Source organism: Mercenaria mercenaria, chromosome 14, assembly GCF_021730395.1.
Source record: "Mercenaria mercenaria strain notata chromosome 14, MADL_Memer_1, whole genome shotgun sequence".
In the NCBI taxonomy this organism is placed as follows: domain Eukaryota; kingdom Metazoa; phylum Mollusca; class Bivalvia; order Venerida; family Veneridae; genus Mercenaria; species Mercenaria mercenaria.
The window spans coordinates 42,235,328-42,256,121 of NC_069374.1; the positions used below are offsets into that span (position 1 = coordinate 42,235,328).

Below are 20,794 nucleotides of genomic sequence, written 5' to 3' on the forward strand. Positions count from 1 at the left end.
TATCTTAGACTGAACACCGAACATGAGAATATGGTTTTAACTGATGAAATCGAGAATTTAGTGTAATTCACAGAGTGTATAGTTACTTCAAGTGTTAAGTTGTTAACAGTAGAAAAACGATAGTCAGGATCATAAAACTGATTACTATGTTATCTCTTATATTGATATCAACATGTATTTGAAAAAGCTTTAAGCAAGTTTTCATCGAGTGTCTTTATTTGTACCGCTAGTCTCAATTGATTTTAATGTATGAATCGAGTCGGTTTTTAAAATGTTGAAGACATAAAAAAGCAAAGTTGTACAGGAAAATGTAGGATAATAAGGATGAAGATTGTAATGATAACAATCAAGGATAGTGTTATTAAAGGATATTACGATTACAGTTAATGTTAAGAGTGGGTAGAGAGTATAAAAACATTCACGACGTCAGTGCATGTCTTCTGTGGCTACCCGATACAGTTAGTAATGATCAACTAAATATTGAGACTGATTCAAAAAGAGGTCTGTGACTCAAAGACATCGTTGGGGTCTACCATGTGGGCATGCCCCAGGAGGCATTGCTCTGGCATTTAGATATTATATTTTAGACTGGGAGAATAGAAGCAAAGGCTACAGGTGGTCATGTGTGGTTTCTGAGATTTTTAAATGCAGACCATCCTAGGAACTTTCCTGTAATGTTCAGCTGAAACTGACTTAGTGATTAGAAGAAATTGTAGGCTACAGACAGATGAATGGACATACAATCATCCTAAAAGCTCACCATAAGTTTTTCTTGCTCAAGGGAGCTTAACAAAAAAATCTATGACAGGAATTTCTTTACATTTTCTACTCTGCCTAACATATACAATAGCACTCTCTCGTATTCTATAAATAGAACATACAGCAGTTATACCACAATGCAATGCGCAAATTGCGGACAAGGGAGCGTTTTCTATATATAACGAATCATCAACTATCCGTGGGAATTAAAAAAAGTAACATGCCACCTGTATAAAATTGTCGCACCTGTAAACAGAATAAATGAGGTGAAACTATAAATAACTAGTTAAAGAAATATATTGGAGCGAATGTAAGGAATATACAAAATATACAGACATATTATTGTAACAAAACGATTCAAAACGGGCCTACCAAGCAAATATAGAGCACTATTTAAAAGCATGTTGCATGCACATTACCCCATATTATACTATTTAAATCTTGCATCAGAAGAACGGCTTACAGTCTTAATAACAAATTACAATATTTTCCAATGCGACGTACTGAAGAACATTTGTGGTTGAAACTTTTAATGCTAAATCATTTGGTTCATGACGTTCAAAGAATGTATCAGCAGAATTAAAATCATAACTACAATAACTACATGTATTTCCCTTTAAACAACTGATTCATACAACACAAGACGCAAACTTGATTATGATTCCAGATGTCAGCTGTGGTCGGCGTGGACCCGTCAAACATTTCCTTATTAAAAATACATATATGATTTGGAAGAAAATAATGGTGTTGCATTAAATTCGAACATGTTTATTATCACATAACATCTAAATATTACTATCAAAAGTCAAATATCTATAATTTATTATGTCACACAAAGGGGTCATTTGTAATAAAACACAACATATGTATACCACAGAGGTGTTAATTGTTTCAACGAATAACTGAATATGTGGCCAAAAATAATAATGTATATGACAGTTTACTTTAAAATATACATGTTGTTCATCACATTTCGAAATTTCAATGAATTTAAATTATGCGATCTTAAGATTTCTTTTTACATTCACAGGTAGATGTATTATATTTATAAACACTTTAAACGGAAGATTTTTTTTTTTTTTTTACAAAAATAAACTGTTAATATATGACGGTAACTAGGAAGAATAATTTGGATCTGTGAATACATTTTTGTTTTAAATAACGCTTTCTATTTGGTATTAATACATTTTTCCAAGTTATTCTATTTTTTCTAAATATTCTGTTTTAAAAAACTGGATGTGTCACAAAATGAACAGAATAATATAATAAAATCATCCATTCGTTATAAATTGACGAAAAAGCGGTATGTTATTTCTAACATGTATATAAAATAAAGAGTTTCTAGTTTAGTGAAATAAAAACTGAAGAAAAAACATTTGTTTCCGATGTGCAGGCTAGAAACCTGAACAAAAATAAAGAAATAAAGGCAAAATTTATGGATTACTTATGCTATTGTACAATGAATGCACTGGTTGTTTGTCCGCAAATTGAGTCTTGTGCTATTTTTAGATAGCAGACCTTATCGGTGACGTCACAGATCCTTACATACGGGAATGTGCTATTATCAGGAAAACAAAAGGGTCATGATTACCCTGAATCACTCACCTGAGTAATATGAGCCACATGTTTCAAATGACGAACTGATGCTAAAATATTAGAAAGTAGGTCAGTAGGTCACATTCATGGTTACTGAAAGACAGACTTAAGATTGGTGTGCAAAACTGTACATGTCATCCAAATTTCAAAGCTGTATCTTAAAAAACAAGAAAGTAGGTCAGTAGGTCAAGGTCATAGTCAAGTGATCCCTAATCACTTGGGTCATCAGATAATTATAATTAAAACAGTCTAGGAAATATGACCTGATAATTTTTGAAGTATTTTTTATTATATAACTCGTGATCATAACAAGTGACCCCTGGGGCGGGGCCTCTTTTCACCCCAGGGGCATAATTTGAAAAAACTTGTTAGAGATCCACCAAGCAATGTAACACACAAAATATCAAATGCCTAGGCCTTGAACTTTCAGACAAGAAGATTTATTTTTTTCTATATAAGTCTATGTAAAACTTGTTACCCACCAGGCAGGGCCTCTTTTCACCCTAGGGACATAATTTGAACAATTCTGGTAGAGAAACACTAGGAAAGGCAACATACTTAATATCAAAAGCGTAGGCCTTGCAGTTTCAAGCAAGAAGATTTTTAAAGTTTTTTTTCCCTATATAAGTCTACGTAAAACACGAGACCCCCCGGGGAAGGGCCTATTTTCACCCCAGGGGCATAATTTGAAAAATTTTGGTAGAGGACCACAAGGCAATGCTACATACAAAATATCAAAGGCCTAGGTCATGTGGTTTTAGACAAGAAGATTTTTAAAGTTTTTTACTATATAAGTCTATGTAAAACTTGTGACCCCCCGGGTGGGGCCTCTTTTCACCCTAGGGGCAAAATTTGAACAATCTTGATAGAGGACCATAAGATGATGTCACATGCTAAATATCAAGGCTCTACGCCTTGCAGTTTTGGACAAGATTTTTAAAGTTTTTCCTTTCGGTTGCCATGGCAACCAGAATTCTACATGGAATTAAATTCTTTGAACAATTTTGAAAGGGGACCACCTAAGGATCATTCCAGTGAAGTGAAGACTTTTAAAGTTTTTCCTTTCGGTTGCCATGGCAACCAGAATTCTATATGGAATTAAATTCTTTGAACAATTTTAAAAGGGGACCACCTAAGGATCATTCCAGTGAAGTTTGGTGTAATTCTGCCCAGTGGTTTTCAAGAAGATTTTTTTAGAAAATGTTGATGGATGCACAACTGACGACGGACATTGAGCGGTCACAAAAGCTCACCATGAGCCTTTGGCTCAGGTGAGCTAAAAAGAGTTCCTCTTTCTATCAGGGGAAACTAGGAGTATTCATGCATTACAGGTACTTAGTATGAAAAATCTTGTTTAATCTGCAAGACAACACTGATGTCACACTGACACATAATTTGTAACGAGTATCAGATGTTCCATATATAGAAAAGACATTTCCAAATCAAAATGATATACTGTAACTTAACACTATAACAAATAATTCACTCATTCTGAATCATTTATCAGGTACATAGAGTAATCAATATATAGCAAAACCATTTTTAATACTATAACATTTTGAAATATGCTAGGTAGAATAATTCACTTGATATCTAATTTCTTGAGAAATTACAGTTGAACCTGCCAGAGTGGTCACCTCTATCTAGCAGTCACTTGCCTTAAGCAGCCAGTCTGCTTACTTCCCAATTTGACTTCTACTGTTTGTAATTTAAACCTCTCTTAAAGAGAATTCCTATAGTTTTTTTCCTTTTATAGAATTTTTTTAAATTCACATATATGATAGGAAAATTTGTGCTGAAAACAATGAACAAATAAAAACGATAGGTCACCAGGCTTTTTTTTGTGAAAAATTGTTTTGAACACACCCACTGTTTCTGAAACTGCCAGCGATTTTTCAACATTTTCATAATTTTCTGCCTTTTTTATAAATACCAACCAAAATATACATCCAGGCAGCACAATATGGTTTTTTCTTTTTACAGATTTTGTTATATACTTATTGATATCATAGTAATATTTGTAATACTCTATCCTTACAATAATGGGTACAAATGGAAAAAAATATTGTTTCATATTTACTTTTGTGAACTTTTTTCAATGAAAAATACCCATAGTGAAGAATTTTTTTTCTTAATTTTGAAAAAACTCTTTCATAGATTTTTTTCTTTTTCTTCTTGTGTATAGATAATTGTATTGTGAGCATAAAAATGGCTAAAAATGTATGGGTCACCAGGCTAAATTTTATATTAAGACCGCTAGAATACAACACCTGTTCAGACGGAAATGGCGCGAACCTGGCCAAATTGATTACATGTATGTCTGCTAAAAGTTAAAAAAAAGTTTTAAAAATTCTTACTTCTTTCTATAATTGAATACTAAATAATCTGAAAGGTGATATTGTATTATCAGTACTAAGTCAATTATCTTACATTATACGAACAACACTGTCTTTGTACTAAAATGCGATGTGAAAACACAACCACAAAAATAGCAAGATACCAGTCAGGCATAATACTTGTCAATACAACATAAACCAGTATCAACATTTGATTACTGATATAACTTATCAAAAATGTTATTTCATTCAAAATTCCTCATATTTAAGATTGTCTGTAACATGTTTCAACAAATGTTGACTTCAGTTCAGTTTTCCATAGAAAGTGTCGGCTGCACAGAAAGATGCGCATAAAAAACTATAGGAATTCCCTTTAAGCAGCCACCCGCCTTTAGCAGCCAGATTATGCTGCTCACTTGGCTGGCTGCTTAACACAGGTTTGACTGTATTTCACAGTATATGACCTCTTTATCATGTTTTTATATGGTTCTGCTATATAATATTTCTTAACTATTCAGAAGTATGCCCTGCAACTAAAATAAACTTAAATAAACAACTGTCAGACAAGGTTCTGAAATCAGAAATCTTGCATTATTTGTCAAATTTGAATTCTAATCCACAATTTTTAGTAAATTGTTCCAATACCTGAGTATATGAGTGAACATAACAATGGAGGAGGAATCAATATTCGTGAAGGATAATGCACTTGTAGCACTGTAGCACAGTAAGACACGGTGCAGATTTAAATAGTTTCAGAAGTGAAGCTTATGAGTGTATACATTGTGCCAGCTATTTTTGCGTATTATGCTCTGATACTATACTTAGTTTATCACAATCAGTATCAGGTATGAGCAAATTTCTGTCTTTTACTTGTATCCTCCCCCTCTACGTAAGGACTGTGCTCTCTAGCCTTGTGGTATAGTTTCAACAATTCCAAGGCCTCAGACGTCTGCTGTCGGTCATCCAGGTGTCTCTGACAGGCTTCCTGCACTGACTTTGCATATATTTCTGTCTCTCCCAGTAACTGTGCTAGGTTTGATGTACTCATCTCTGCCATTTCCTGAAATAAACAAATTATGTATTATAATTCTACTATATTTGTCACTTGAAATCGTTTGGACTGGACAAGGAATAGACCATGTTAACCTTTAACCTCTAGGTAAGACCTTGACCTTAGAGCTAGAGGTCTGGATCTTGCGCATAACATGTCGTCTCATTATTGGGAACATTTATGCCAAGTAATTTCAAAATACCTTCTTGGATGGCAGAGTTATGGATCGAACACGAAGTGTGACAGACGGAAGGACAGAATTACGGACACAGCCTATTTCTATGTCCCCCTTTTTTCTTCGAAAAAGGCGGGAACAATGACTACCTGTAAGTAACCCATTTCCACGGAGACTGTGCCAAGTTCATAGTACATAATTAAATGACTACTGGTAAAAACCCCATTCCACAGAGACTATGTCAAGTTTATAGTACATGATTAAATGACTACCTGTAAGTAACCCATTTCCACTGACACTGTGCAAAGTTTATAGTACATAACTGAATGACTACCTGTAAGTAACCCATTCCACGGAGACTGTGTAAAGTTCATAGTACATAATTAAATGACTACCTGTAAGTAACCCATTCCACGGAGACTGTGACAAGTTTATAGTACATAATTAAATGACTACCTGTAAGTAACCCATTCCACGGAGACTGTGACAAGTTTATAGTACGTAATTAAATGACTACCTGTAAGTAACCCATTCCACTGAGACTGTGACAAGTTCATAGTACATAATAAAATGACAACATGTAAGTAACCCATTCTACGGAGACTGTGTAAAGTTCATAGTACATAATAAAATGACTACCTGTAAGTTCCCCATTTCCAAAGGGACTGTGACAAGTTCATAGTACATAATAAAATGACTACCTGTAAGTAACCCATTCCACGGACACTGTGTCAAGTTCATAGTACATAATAAAATGACAACCTGTAAGTAACCCATTCCACGGACACTGTGTCAAGTTCATAGTACATAAAACAAGAGCTGTCCGTAAGACAGCCAAGCTCGACTATTCGAAATATTGGCCCAGAAGCAGGAAAATATTACCCAAAAAGGTTAAATATCCAAAGAGTTTTAAGTTCAAAAGGGGAAATAATTTGACCAAAATGCATAACAGTTATGGGACTTGCTGCTATCAACTAGTTTTATAACCCCGAAGGCACATTTGAAGTTTCAATTCAATATCTGCATTAGTTTTGGAGATAGAAACTTGCATGTAAAACTTTAACCAGAATTTTCAAAGTCCAAAAGGGGGCATAATTTGCCCAAAATACATGCCAGAGTTATGGGACTTGACCCAGTCAGGTTGGTAATTGATCTAGAAAAAGAAACAAAATAAGTTTCAAATCTATATGCCTTTTAGTAATAGCTGTATGTACTTGCACGCAAAACTTTAACCAGAATTTGCTAAGTCCAAAAGGGGACATAATTTGGCCAAAATGAAAGTCAGAGTTATGGGACTTACTGCTATCAACTAGTTTTATAACCCCGGAGACACATGTGAAGTTTCAAATCAATATCTGCATTAGTTTTGGAGATAATAACTTGCATGTAAAACTTTAACCAAAATTTTCTAAGTCTAAAAAGGGGCATAATTTGCTCAAAAAACATGTCAGAGTTATGGGACTTGACCCAGTCAGGTTGGTAATTGATCTAGAAAAAGAAAAAATAAGTTTCAAATCTATATGCCTTTTAGAAATAGCTGTATGTACTTGCACGCAAAACTTTAACCAGAATTTTCTAAGTCCAAAAGGGGGCATAATTTGGTCAAAATGAAAGTCAGAGTTATGGGACTTGCTGCTATCAACTAGTTTTATAACCCCGAAGACACATGTGAAGTTTCAAATCAATATCTGCATTAGTTTTGGAGATAGTAACTTGCATGTAAAACTTTAACCAAAATTTTCTAAGTCAAAAAGGGGGCATAATTTGCTCAAAATACATGTCAGAGTTATGGGACTTGACCCAGAGAGGTTGGTAATTGACCTAGAAAAAGAAAAAATAAGTTTCAAAGCTATATGCCTTTAATTGATGGCTGTGTGTACTTGCATGCAAAAACTTAACCAAGGTGTGACGCCGACGCCGACGCCAGGGTGAGTAGAATAGCTAGACTATTCTTTGAATAGTCGAGCTAAAAATGACTACCTGTAAGTAACCCATTTCCAAGGAGACTGTGACAAGTTCATAGTACATAGTTAAATGATTACCTGTAAGTCTTCATTAGAGAATGTGATCAGCCGTGTTATCTCCCTCTTCAGTCCAGATGCCAATTGTCGAACTCTGTCACTAACCTCTTTCCCGTCCGGCATCATATAATCTGGTTCATCGCGACCTTCAGCTGTAAATTTACAGATACTGATATGCAATTTAATACTAATTTTCTGACATCTTTCATAAATTTTTTTACAGTACAACCTCATTACTGAATTTTTTCACGCTTCATTTTCGTGAAAACATTTTTATATTGATATTCAGGCTACACTTCAGTCAATTAAATTTTCCTGATAACATGATCTACCTTCACACTGATCCTTCCAATTCTCTCCCTGTCTCAGGAGCATAAATGTTGTGTTAAATGGCAGGAACTGGAAATAATCTTCCTCATCAACTTCAGTACCATCACCTTCAAACACAATCCTAACTTTCTCCGAGGGCCCAACCTCAAGCTTCTCCTTGGCTAAAAACAAAGATGAAGATGCTCTGAATAAAATGAAATGCTCCTTCTGAATATTCATATCTAAGACATAATTCTAGGTTTTGTGATATTATATATCACTAACATAAATACATGTATAATCCTGTTCAAATTTAATAGAAATCTGCTGCCAAAATAGTAGTTTATTGAGTAGGGTTGTATATTAATTCATACATAATAATAATTACTTTATTTCAAGAGACACAACAGTTGGACAGGTCCAGTTGTCCCTGTGAGCCTCTATAAACTGAATTCACTTAATTTCCTAGTTAATATTTAGATATACTTATCACTTATCTTTCTTTGTTAATTCAGTCAAACTCAGCAAATACCTTTAATTTCTTGATATCATTCATATACATAACTTACTGTTCTTTGCCAATTTATTTGTTAATTCAGACAAACTTATTACTTACCATTCTTTGTTAATTCATGCATACTCAGCACATACCTTTATTTGCTTACTAGAAGGTGTTTTTGTCACAAAAACATATATCTCCGCCCTATGTACTCCTATTTTTAGCTCTGGCTGCCATTTTGTGCAGTGAAGCAGAACGCGCGATATGCACAACTGGAGTTGGTACTGATCACTCCTGTGAAGTTTTGTCGAAATTCGGCCAGCAGTTTGACCTGTGAAAGGCGGAGGACAAGATTTTTCTATTTTTAGCTCTTGCGGCCATTTTGTGCAGCGAAGTGGAACGTGCCGGTGACATGCACAACTAGGCTTGGTACTGATCACTCCTGTGAAGTTTCGTTGAAATCCGCCCAGCAGTTTGACCTCTTGGACAAACGGCAAAGGCAAAAACAATATGTTTCCTATGGGGGAGACATAATTCATTCATATATATCACATATTGTTCCTTTTTTTAATTTACTTTGTTAATTCAGACATATTTATCACATGCCTTTCTTTGTTAATTAAGACATACTGAACATTTTAAATACCTTCCTTTCTTAATTCATTTATGTACATGTAAACCACTTATTGTTCCTTGTTAAATCAGCACTTATTTCTTTGTTATATCAACTTATAACAATCTTCCTTCAGCATGTGTTCATTCAGGTATATATGCTGCTTTCTCCTTGATTCGAGCCTCTTAAATCTTTTGAGGTGTGCAAATTTTTCAATTTTGTAAACCTGTTCAATTAAATAATTTTTGTTTTTTGTTACAAAAATATTTGCATTTAACAATGGGCAATAAGAATTACAATTTTATCATCTTTTATATGTACTTTTTTGCACAAGACTGAAGGAGGTGAAACTCCACATCATTTTAAAACTTTCTCATCGATTCGAGCCCTCTGTTTGGAAGGTCATTAAATGTTTATGTTTGCATATTCTATTTCCATAAAGCAAATTTCTATCAAGATTGACTTCTTGTTCACTCGTTACAACAGTCGAAACATGCTCAGGGTGCTTTTAATTTGAAATTTGGGCTCACAATATTACCCATTACGTAATTTCCTTTCGAAATAAGTAATTTTTGATGCAAAAATTTAAAATAGGTATTTAATCAATTTTTCAGTGGTTTCATGACTAATATTTTCCAAGGCATTTTAAAATGTTAATGACACAAGTTTCTGATGGAAGAACATGCTACATGAGCATGAATTTTACTAAAACACAAGGGCTCCAATCGATGAGAAAGCTCGAATCGACGAGAAACAGGCATATATCAATTACCTTTCTTTATCAGTTCTTCCAATGAAGAAGCTGAGAATGATTTCTTTGTTTTTCTATCTGCACTCCATACTTTATATGGTCTTGATGTAGCTGCCATGGCTATCTGCTGTACATAAACTTAACTACTCCAGTACTTCTGGCCAAAACCTGCAAAATATTAACATAATTTTCATAGTTGTAAGTTAATAGCCAGGAAAGCCCAAGTCACGTAACAACTAGGGGTGTCATGATATGCCTGAAGCATACCATGATATATTGCAATACATAATCACTGTATTGCAATATGCACCACAATATATTGCTTCATGTACCAGAGATATGACTGGAGATTCTTTTGTTACTGCAAAACCTTTATACACCTCAATACTCTTCAAATAAGTTGTAGAAAATAAACATAAGCTAAAACAAATATCACTCTCATGTTTTAACTAGAAATATGAGGATTTCATGACTAGAAACAGAAACTAGAAAGTAATTAACACAAGAGTTGTTCGTAAGACAGCGCGCTCAACTTTTCTCAGTGCTTGACTCTGAATTAGATCTTTGCCAGTAAAAACTTTATAAAATTTTTAAAAACAATTCTGAGTTAAAACGGAGCATAACTCTGTCAAAATTCAAACAGAGTTATGGGGATTGTTTCTCCTGGTGTAGACTTTGATAGTAAATAAATATTTTAAGTTTCAAGTCAATAGCTTTGATAGTAGCAGAGATATCTGACTTAATCAAAAACTGTAAAAAAAAAAACTTCTAAGTTAAAAAGGAGCATAACTCTGTCAAAATTCAAATCAGAGTTATGTGGAATGTTTCCCCTTGTGTAGACTTTGATAGTAAATAACTATTTTAAGTTTCAAGTCAAAAGCTTTGATAGAAACGGGGATATTTGACTTTATCAAAAACTTTAACCTAAAATTCTAAGTCAAAAAGGGGCATAACTCTGTCAAAATTCAAATCAGAGTTACTGGGATTGTTTCTCCTGGTGTAGACTTTAATAGTAAACAATTATTTTAAGTTTCAAGTCAATAGCTTTGATAGTAATAGAGATATTTGATTTAATCAAAAACTTTAACCAAAAATTCTAAGTTAAAAAGGGGCATAACTCTGTCAAAATTCAAATCAGAGTTATGGGGATTATTTCTCCTGGTGTAGACTTTGATAGTGAATATCTATGTTAAGTTTCAAGTCAATAGCTTTGACAGTAACAGAGATATCTGACTTTATCAAAAACTTTAACCAATGGTGACGCGGACGCGGACGCCAACGCTGGGGTGAGTACAATAGCTCTACTTTTTCTTTGAAAAGTCGAGCTTATAAGGAATGAATATGTGTGCACAGTCTGACTTTAATGCATATTTTGCAGCAATGCTCCAAGCATACCATGTTTTTTTTTTTCTTTTTAAACTCTGGCTCTGACCAAACAGGTTCGGATTGAACACTGGTCCTACTTTTGGTTTCAGTCTTAGATGATACTAGTCGATATGCCTTTTCAAGTTAGTTGTTCCGCCTCTGTATTTAATGGTACCACTAAACAACAGACAGATTGCAATACCATCAACAATTTTCTTTGTCTGCAGGACGAATTTCAATCCAAAATGAGACCAGATTTCACTCTTCCCATTTTTGTTCGTGATAATTTCAAAGCCGGCACTTTTGTCTGCCATTTTGTTTACATTTAGTCCTTGTCATAGAAAGATTAGATTCATGCGGTAATTAACTGCTGTAAGCACCTGCATGACCCGGAACGCTTATCTATTCGATTAAATTTTTGGAACTATTATTTAACTGAATGAACCATGAAGAAAACGGCAGTTAGCAAAATGCATTTGACAAAGAAAAAATGCAAGGAAATACTGTAAACAAGAGGGCCATAATGGCCCTATATCGCTCACCTGTTATCACTGCACTTACAGACAAGAAGGTCAAAAAATCATAATCAAGATCAATCGAAAGAATCATGAGAAAATATAGTTGAAATTTTCTTAAAGGTACAGATATGTCAAAATACACCTAAAAATTGGAGGTACCATCCATGTTGCACCACAGAAAAGTATTCTCGGTTTTTCCCTACGGCCAATAATAAAAAAGTTACTAAATAAGCTATTTATAGTAACATAAAAGGGAAGTAATTAAAAAATTTATTGTAAGTGAACAAAAGAAGGATCTGTCAAATAAAAACACGAGCACTGCAATGCAACGCATATGGAGAGCAATATACACACAAAACAAAGTCATATGACCTTTGACCCCTAAGCGTGACCTTGACCTTGAAGTGAGCCATCCAAAACATGCACTCTGCACATTGTTTTGATGAGGTGAACAATTGTGTAAGGTTTCTTTGAAATCCTTCAAGTGGTTCAAGAGTTACAGAGCGGAAGGGAAATTGCTAACCAACAGACAGACAGACACCGAGGCAATAACATAATACGTCCCTTAGGGCGTATAAAAAGGAATCGAGATCTTATGGTAATAAAAGTTGTGTGCAAGTTTGGTTAAAATCAAATCATAAATGAAGCTGCTATTGTGCAGACAAGGTCAAAATAGCTAATTATGGCCCTTTTAGGGGCCATAACTCTGGAACCCATTACGGGGTCTGGCCAGTTCAAGAAAGGAACCAAGATTTTGTTGTGATACAAGTTGTGTGCAAGTTTGGTTAAATTCAAATCATAAATGAAGCTGCTATTGTGCAGACAAGGTCAAAATAGCTAATTTTGGCCCTTTCAGGGGCCATAACTCTGAAACCCATTATGGGATATGGCCGGTTCAAGAAAGGAACCGAGATCTTATAGTGACACAAGTTTTGTGCAAGTTTAATTAAATTCAAATCATAAATGAAGCTGCTATTGTGCAGACAAGGTCAAAAAAGCTAATACTGGCCCTTTCAGGGGCCATAACTCTGGAACCCATAATGGGATCTGGCCAGTTATAGGCTGATCACTACCAAATAGAATGTAAGCCTCCGCAGGTCTAGTCACAAGTAGTCCAAATATAAATAGTACTAATCTTTTTTCCTTTCCTAGTGCATTTTCTCGGCAGCAACGTGCTTACTTTTACCCTACCGCGTTTCAGTATGTATCACTTTGCATTCTTTTGAAATCAGCATGTTCCTATTGCATGCTAGATAAAAATGGCGGCGTAAGAATTTAATGTCACGAAAAGAGAAATTGAAAGAAGCGAAAAGTAGTAAATTCAGCGGGTTGTATTTAACGAACTGTAGTTTTCTTATATAAAAGTTAACACCCCATTTTCTTTTTGTTTTTCTAAAGTAGCGATCTAGTTCTTTATGGGAATATAAGTCTCTGAAAATCTGATATGCTAGAAAATGTCGAAAAAACCGTTATGAAGTGAGGGAATTTTATAATGAAATAAAGAACAGCTGGATTTAGTGGTGTTCAGCCTATAAGGGGCAATACATGGTATTTTCTGAAACCCCTCGAAAATGAATGGAAATGCCATTAATCTATTCTATATGATGTAAAACGGTAACAAATGGCTAAAAACGCTTAAATTTCTTGTGTTTTTGGAATTAAGATCAAATTTTCGACCAGGTGGCACTATTTTGGTTCGTTTTAAAGACCTAGTAAATGTCTATTCTCGATTTTAGCACTTCAGTTGCCTAAATAATATTGAAATTAGCATGTTTCTGAATGAAAATGACAAACATCGTAACGATTAAATGGATGTTAAATGTAAATTCCACGAATAAGTTGAAATAAATTGAAATATTGCCTGCACAGGCCTAAATTTTGCATATTTTTAGGGATGGGGGTGACCTGTAATGAATTGTCATTTCTCTACATTTTCTCAATATTTTGCACCAAAACTAAGCAGAATCATTGTAAAATAGGTGTACCTTGAAAATGAATGCGAATTCATGGAAAAATCAAACAAAAATTTTCTCTTATAGGCTGATCACTACCAAATAGAATGTAAGCCTCCGCAGGTCTAGTCACAAGTAGTCCAAATATAAATAGTAGTAATCTTTTTTCCTTTCCTAGTGCATTTTCTCGGCAGCAACGTGCTTACTTTTACCCTACCGCGTTTCAGTATGTATCACTTTGCATTCTTTTGAAATCAGCATGTTCCTATTGCATGCTAGATAAAAATGGCGGCGTAAGAATTTAATGTCACGAAAAGAGAAATTGAAAGAAGCGAAAAGTAGTAAATTCAGCGGGTTGTATTTAACGAACTGTAGTTTTCTTATATAAAAGTTAACACCCCATTTTCTTTTTGTTTTTCTAAAGTAGCGATCTAGTTCTTTATGGGAATATAAGTCTCTGAAAATCTGATATGCTAGAAAATGTCGAAAAACCGTTATGAAGTGAGGGAATTTTATATGAAATAAAGAACAGCTGGATTTAGTGGTGTTCAGCCTTCAAGAAAAGAACCAAGATCTTATGGTGATACAAGTTGTGTGCAAGTTTGGTAAAAATCAAATCATAAATAAAGCTGCTATTGTGCAGACAAGGTCAAAATAGCTAATTTTGGCCCTTTCAGGGGCCATAACTCTGGAACCCATAATGGGATCTGGCCAGTTCAAGAAAGGAACCAAGATCTTATGGTGATACAAGTTGTGTGCAAGTTTGGTTAAAATACAATCATAAATGAAACCACTATCGTGCAGACAAGAAATTGTGGACGGACGACGGACGAAGGGCAATCACAAAAGCTCACCCTGTCACTATGTGACAGGTGAGCTAAAAACGCGGTGCAATACAGTTCTGGCAGCATATTGCAATATACTGGTTTATCGCGACACCCCTAGTAACAACCCCACCAGATCTGAATAGAGCAACACCTTGCCAACTGAGCTTTGACTTTGAGTCGAAATTGGGGCCTCTTATACCTAAGGCGGACACTCTAACATGTCCATATAAGCTAGCTCATTAGCAAGGAAGTACAAGTGCACCCTTATACTCTACCATACTATATACACCCCTGCCATTTTAGAATTTGTCCTCGATTTCCAGGAGACTGTCTACTCGTGAGTTATTTACATTGAGTGCCAAATGTAACAAACTGAAATCGAACATGGGACCTCTCACACTTAAGACAGACACAACCATGGGATGTTGCTTTAAAAGCCAGCTCAATAGCAAGGAAGTATAAGTGTACCATTATACTCTACCAAACTAAATAAATTTTGAAAGAAAATTCCAAGTTTGCTATTATGCTATTATGTCACTTTTTTGTTATTGTGCGTATATAGGGTTAAGGCTGAGCATGACACAACATGGTCTTAATGTGTCAGTTGCTGTAAAGACAACTGAAAAGACATGAAATGAAAAGAAACTCTGCAGGCCTGGATACAGAAATTTTCCTTACAAAAACAAATTGATCGCAAAGGTGCGATTGCCTTGATCTGTGCATAGCACCGCATGTCCAAAACATTGCGGAATAATACTAATTTCACTTGGGTAATGATTACATTTTACCCGGACTTTATCATAGACTCCCTGTGTAAAATCTCAAACTTTAAACTAAAATAAAGGTATTAAATCCATATAATATTTCAATGAAACTTCAAAGTTTTGTAGTTTGTAGCATCATCTGGGGCATGTGCAGTGAAAAATCTTAATTTGATTTCTAAAATAATGTGATATTTATTTATTAAGTCACTATATGTTCATTGTAAATATACTTCGTTATACCCAAGTGGAAACTGGCAGGTACTCAGAAATGCAGCTCTCTGATTGGTCAGTTAGAACCCCCTAATGTACGATGATGTCATGATAAACATGTCCCAGAAAAGTCACAAATTAGCTATATAGCTAAATCTAGCTATATATAGCTAGAAGTAGCTATAAAACCAATACCAATAATGCAAAATATGTCAAAACAAGATGCAAAACGGTCATAATTACGTCCAAAAGGTTTATAAGATGGAAGACAATAACACAAAACCAAGATCTTTGTAGTCACATTTTCAATAACTGCCACATTTTGCGATAAATCATCACTGAATTTTTCACTTGTGATAATTATGGTAGTATAAGACAAATTTATAAATGACTAATCGCAGAAATTCACAACATGTATTGAAATTGAAACTGCATAGACCTCCATTCTTTTTTATTGTCTTTTGTTTTATTGACCACATTGACATTATAGGTTAAATCCCTTCTTGCAGCATTTCCGTAAACAGGGTCAGGGGGGCTGGCGAGATTAACCGATATAAAGACAGTGTACAATATTAGCATTTATTTTTGCCAGAAGATAAGGATTTAGGAAAGTTCTTATTTTCTCACAATGAAAATACTATTTTACGACCTCGGCAACAAAATCTTTGCAGAAATAAATTGTTAATCCCGAAAAATGCGAATTTCACACCATCGGTATCAAGCCACGGAAGCGGCAGTGTAGAATAAAAGATAAAATTTCAAAAAAGAAGTAAACTTTGAGGATATTTTTTGCTACATTTTAATTACAATATTTTATGATAATCTGCAATTTTTTTTTATTCATTTTCTTTGTTAAAACCTTGAAAAAAGGATAAACTTAAACACTACCGCTATTATAGCGTAATGGCCGATACCCCCCTCACAGTAAAACCGGGAACAGGTGTTTATTGTTGGCTATAATACCAGAAAACGGGATTTATCCTATAATGCCGATATCGAGAATAAACCATTTGAATGGCAGGGCCCACGCTGCCGTTCGCCATTCGAGCCATTTGGTGAATTTGCGATGAAAGTGGCGAAGAAAAATCGAGAGTGGCGAAAATGAAAAAAATCATCGTAATTTGGACCGCCATTTTGTTTCAGACGTTCTAAATCGTAACCTCCGAGAAATTATGTTAAAAAACAGTTGATTGGTTCCGATAATTTTACCTTATAAAATTAACTTATTTTGAGATAGTACTACCCAGTCTGCATTCACTTTACAAATGTGTAATGTGTAATAAACATCTTGACACGCGAGAAGATGCAATTTGCAATCAGTTAGCAACCAATTATCGGGTAAGAATAATCGTTTTGTTTTGTTGTCATTACGGCAGATTAAATGTTTGATGCCTTTAATTTCCGTGGATCAATTATTCTAATAAAGAAATCAGCAAAATAATGAACGGTTTGATGTGTTTTTTAACGTTGTCGCCACCGTCAGATCTTAGTAAGTAATTAGTAAAGGTGTTTGCCATGTTTTTTTAATGTCTTTAAAAGTTAGGAATGGATTTGAAATGTAATCCTGTATTGGTTTTACCAAAGTTACCAACACAGAAGATAATACTGTAAGGGTAGATTTCTCGGATGCACAGAACACAAAAACACAACCCCAGAGCCATGCATTTACATAGTAGGCCCACAACAAAAAGAAGTTGTAATAGAAAAGGCAGTGGCTACGATTACGGTACCGTAATCCTAGCCTCCGGTTCTAGGATTACGGAAGTTCTGTATTCCTAGACAACACTATGAGAATAGGCTAGGATTACGGAAGTATTTAAGACGCATCAAATTTATGTTAGGACATGCATAAATGACATTGTAAACTTACTCATTTCACTTAATTTCACTAATATTTCGTGCTATTGATCGGCCGTTTTGGGTTAGTATAACCTTCATGGCGGTGCGTGGAATTATTATAGAATTACCTATGTTTCGTATACACCTGCATTTTTTTTTCATCAAGTCAACACAAATGGTCTTTAATAACATACAATATGGTTATAAATCATAAAATTCAAAGTATAGAATTTTTTTTAAATCTAACTTTGACACTCATATTTCTAATATATTTCCGCGCGCTGCCATTAAGATTATACTAACCCAAAACGGCAGATAGATAACACGAAATAATAAGGCAGGAATGAAAAATTAAGTGAAACAAGAGCTCGTCGAACACGAAATGCCCCCCTTGATGCATTCAGTAATTGCACAAGGAACAGAAATTATATGCTCACTGTAAACACAAATTCCATTTCGGAACACAAAACTATGCAAGTGGTCCAAATTTGAAGCCTGTACCTTCAGAAATGTGAAAGTAGGTCACTAGGTCAATCTGAAGATGAAAGTTCATTTCAGTACACAAAACTATGCGTGTGGTTCAAATTTGAAGGCTGTAGCTTGAGAAATGTGAAAGTAGGTCACTAGGTCAAAATCAAGGTCAAATTTTATTTTGGAACAAAAAACTATGCATGTGGTCCAAATTTGAAGCCTGTACCTTCAAAAATATGAAAGTAGGTCACTAGGTCAATAACAAGGTCAAAGTTTTTTTCAGTACACAAACCTATGCATGTGATCCAAATTTGAAGGCTGTAGGTACAGAAATGTGAAAGTAGGTCACTAGGTCAAGATCAAGGTCAACTCATGTCAAGGTTCATCTTGCCACTCAAAACAATACATGTGGTCCAAATTTGAATGATGTATGTTATGGACATGAAGATTCTAAGTTTTTCCCTGTATAAGTCTATATGATCCATATGACCTCTGGGGCGGGGCCGTATTTGACCGAGAGGGATAACTTGAACAAACTTGGTAGAGAACCACTAAATGATGCTACATTACAAATTACCAAAGCCATAGTCTTTGTGGTTTGGACAAGAAGATTTTCCAAGTTTTTCCCTATATAAGTATATGTAAACCATGTGACCCCCACGGCGGAGCCATATTTGATCCTAGGGGAATAATTTGAATAATCTTAGTAGAGGACCACTAGATGATATCATATACAAAATATCAAAGCCCTAGGCCCTGTGGTTTTGGACAAGAGGTTTTTCAAAGTTTTTTCCTATATAAGTTTATATAAACCATGTGACCCTAGGGGTGGGGCCATATTTGACCCCAGGGAAATAATCTGAACAATCTTGGTAGAGGACCACTAGATTTTGCTACATACCAAATATCAAAGCCCTAGGCCCTATGGTTTTGGACAAGAAGATCTGAAACCATTTAACTGTTCCCGGCCAATGTAACCTTGACCTTTGACCTAATGACCTCAAAATCAATAGGGGTCATCTGCTGGTCATGTCCAACCTAACTATCAATTTTCCTGACACTAGGCCAAAGCGTTCTTGAGTTATTGCCTGGAAACCATTTTTCTGTTCCTGGTCACTGTGACCTTGACCTTTGACATACTGACCTCAAAATCAATAGGGGTCATCTGCTGGTCATTACAAACCTCCCTATCAACTTTCGTGACCCTAGGCCTAAGCATTCTTGAGTTATCATCCGGAAACCGTTTTACTGTTCAGGGTCACTGTGACCTTGACCTTTAACATACTGACCTTAAAATCAATAGGGGTCATCTGCTGGTCATTACCAACCTCCCTATCAACTTTCATGATCCTAGGCCCAAGTGTTCTTGAGTTATCATCCGGAAACCGTTTTACTGTTCAGGGTCACTGTGACCTTGACCTTTAACATACTGACCTCAAAATCAATAGGGGTCATCTGCTGGTCATTACCAACCTCCCTATCAACTTTCATGATCCTAGGCCCAAGTGTTCTTGAGTTATCATCCGGAAACCGCTTTACTATTCAGGGTCACTGTGACCTTGACCTTTGACATACAGACCTCAAAATCAATAGGGGTCATCTGCTGGTGATGACCAACCTCCCTATCAACTTTCATGATCCTAGGCCCAAGCGTTCTTGAGTTATCATCCGGAAACGGATTGGTCTACATTCCGACCGACCGACCGACAGACAGACCGACCGACCGACATCTGCAAAACAATATACCCCTCCTTTTTCAAAGGGGGGCATAATAAGTAAGTTTACAACATCATTTATGCGTGTTCTAACATACACTTTATGCCTCTTAAAATACTTCCGTAATCCTAGCCTATCCTCATAGGGTTGTCTAGGAATACGGAACTTCCGTAATCCTAGAACCGGAGGCTAGGATTACGGTACCGTAATCGTAGCCACTGCCAATAGAAAAATATTTTAGACGGGTTGATTCAAACATCCAACAACATTTTAAAATACAAAACTTGCTTTAGAGGTATACCCACTTTCATTCAAAAGTCCCCCTATATAGCTAGAATATTATCATTTGCTTATGGGAAGTGAAAAAAATTTAAACGCGCCGTGGGAAGGGAAACCTCTCCAGCACCCTCCCCTTCGTTTCCGAAAAAAAGGTGGCTCCAACTTTTTTCAGCCCAGTGTGGGCCCTGAATGAGGTAATAATTATTTTATATTTAATATTCACATATTTTGAACAGTTGTTATTGGTTTTATAGCTATTTCAAGCTATATATAGCTAGATTCAGCTATATAGCTAATTTTTGACTTTTCTGGGACCTGATAAGTTATGAATGATTGGAAAACCAGGAAAGGAGTTTCAAAGCTGTAATGGAGCTTCAAGACAATCTTAAATAAAGCCTTGTAGGAATGTTAAATGTGGTGGCCTTAGTTTCATAAACTGTCACAGTGTGATTGTCAGAAAATCTTTAAATCGACAGTCAAGCACATAATGTTGCTCCAAGTCTAATCGCGAAAACTAATAAAAGATCATTTTTTTCACCGAACTTAAGTGCATAAAATTTCAAGGCAATGCTTTTAAAGAAGATATTTTTAAAACAACTGCTACCTGGGGAAAAGTACGTCCTTTTTGCTTTTAAAATTGTGATAAATCAGAAATTCAAAATGCAACACACTGTAAACAATCGCAGGTTGTATTATTATTTGTCATATTAACCTTGATTGGTCTACTGCGTAAGATTTCAACC

The 20,794-nt window shown here is 35.2% G+C and overlaps 1 protein-coding gene across 1 annotated transcript; it reads right to left on the reverse strand.

Moving 5' to 3' along the window:
- Positions 1-1,038: 1,038 nt before the first annotated feature.
- Positions 1,039-20,787, reverse strand: LOC123527387 (DNA fragmentation factor subunit alpha-like). The gene is made up of 5 exons (XM_045306794.2): positions 20,656-20,787; positions 10,132-10,278; positions 8,271-8,429; positions 7,960-8,090; positions 1,039-5,751 (listed from the first exon to the last, which is right to left on the reverse strand). The coding sequence occupies exons 2-5, from the start codon at positions 10,226-10,228 to the stop codon at positions 5,533-5,535; spliced, it is 606 nt and encodes a 201-aa protein (XP_045162729.1). The 5' UTR covers positions 10,229-10,278; positions 20,656-20,787; the 3' UTR covers positions 1,039-5,532.
- Between the last annotated feature and the right edge of the window lie 7 nt (positions 20,788-20,794).

Bases quoted from the DNA above. Each gene is read 5' to 3' on its own strand.
- LOC123527387 (XM_045306794.2), bottom strand. From the start codon at position 10,228: ATGGCAGCTACATCAAGACCATATAAAGTATGGAGTGCAGATAGAAAA. The intron at 8,091-8,270 runs GTAGATCATGTT...GTAAATTTACAG, and splicing joins TTGGAAGGATCAGTGTGAAG to CTGAAGGTCGCGATGAACCA. The intron at 5,752-7,959 runs GTAATCATTTAA...TGTTTATTTCAG, and splicing joins TCTCTAATGAAGACTTACAG to GAAATGGCAGAGATGAGTAC.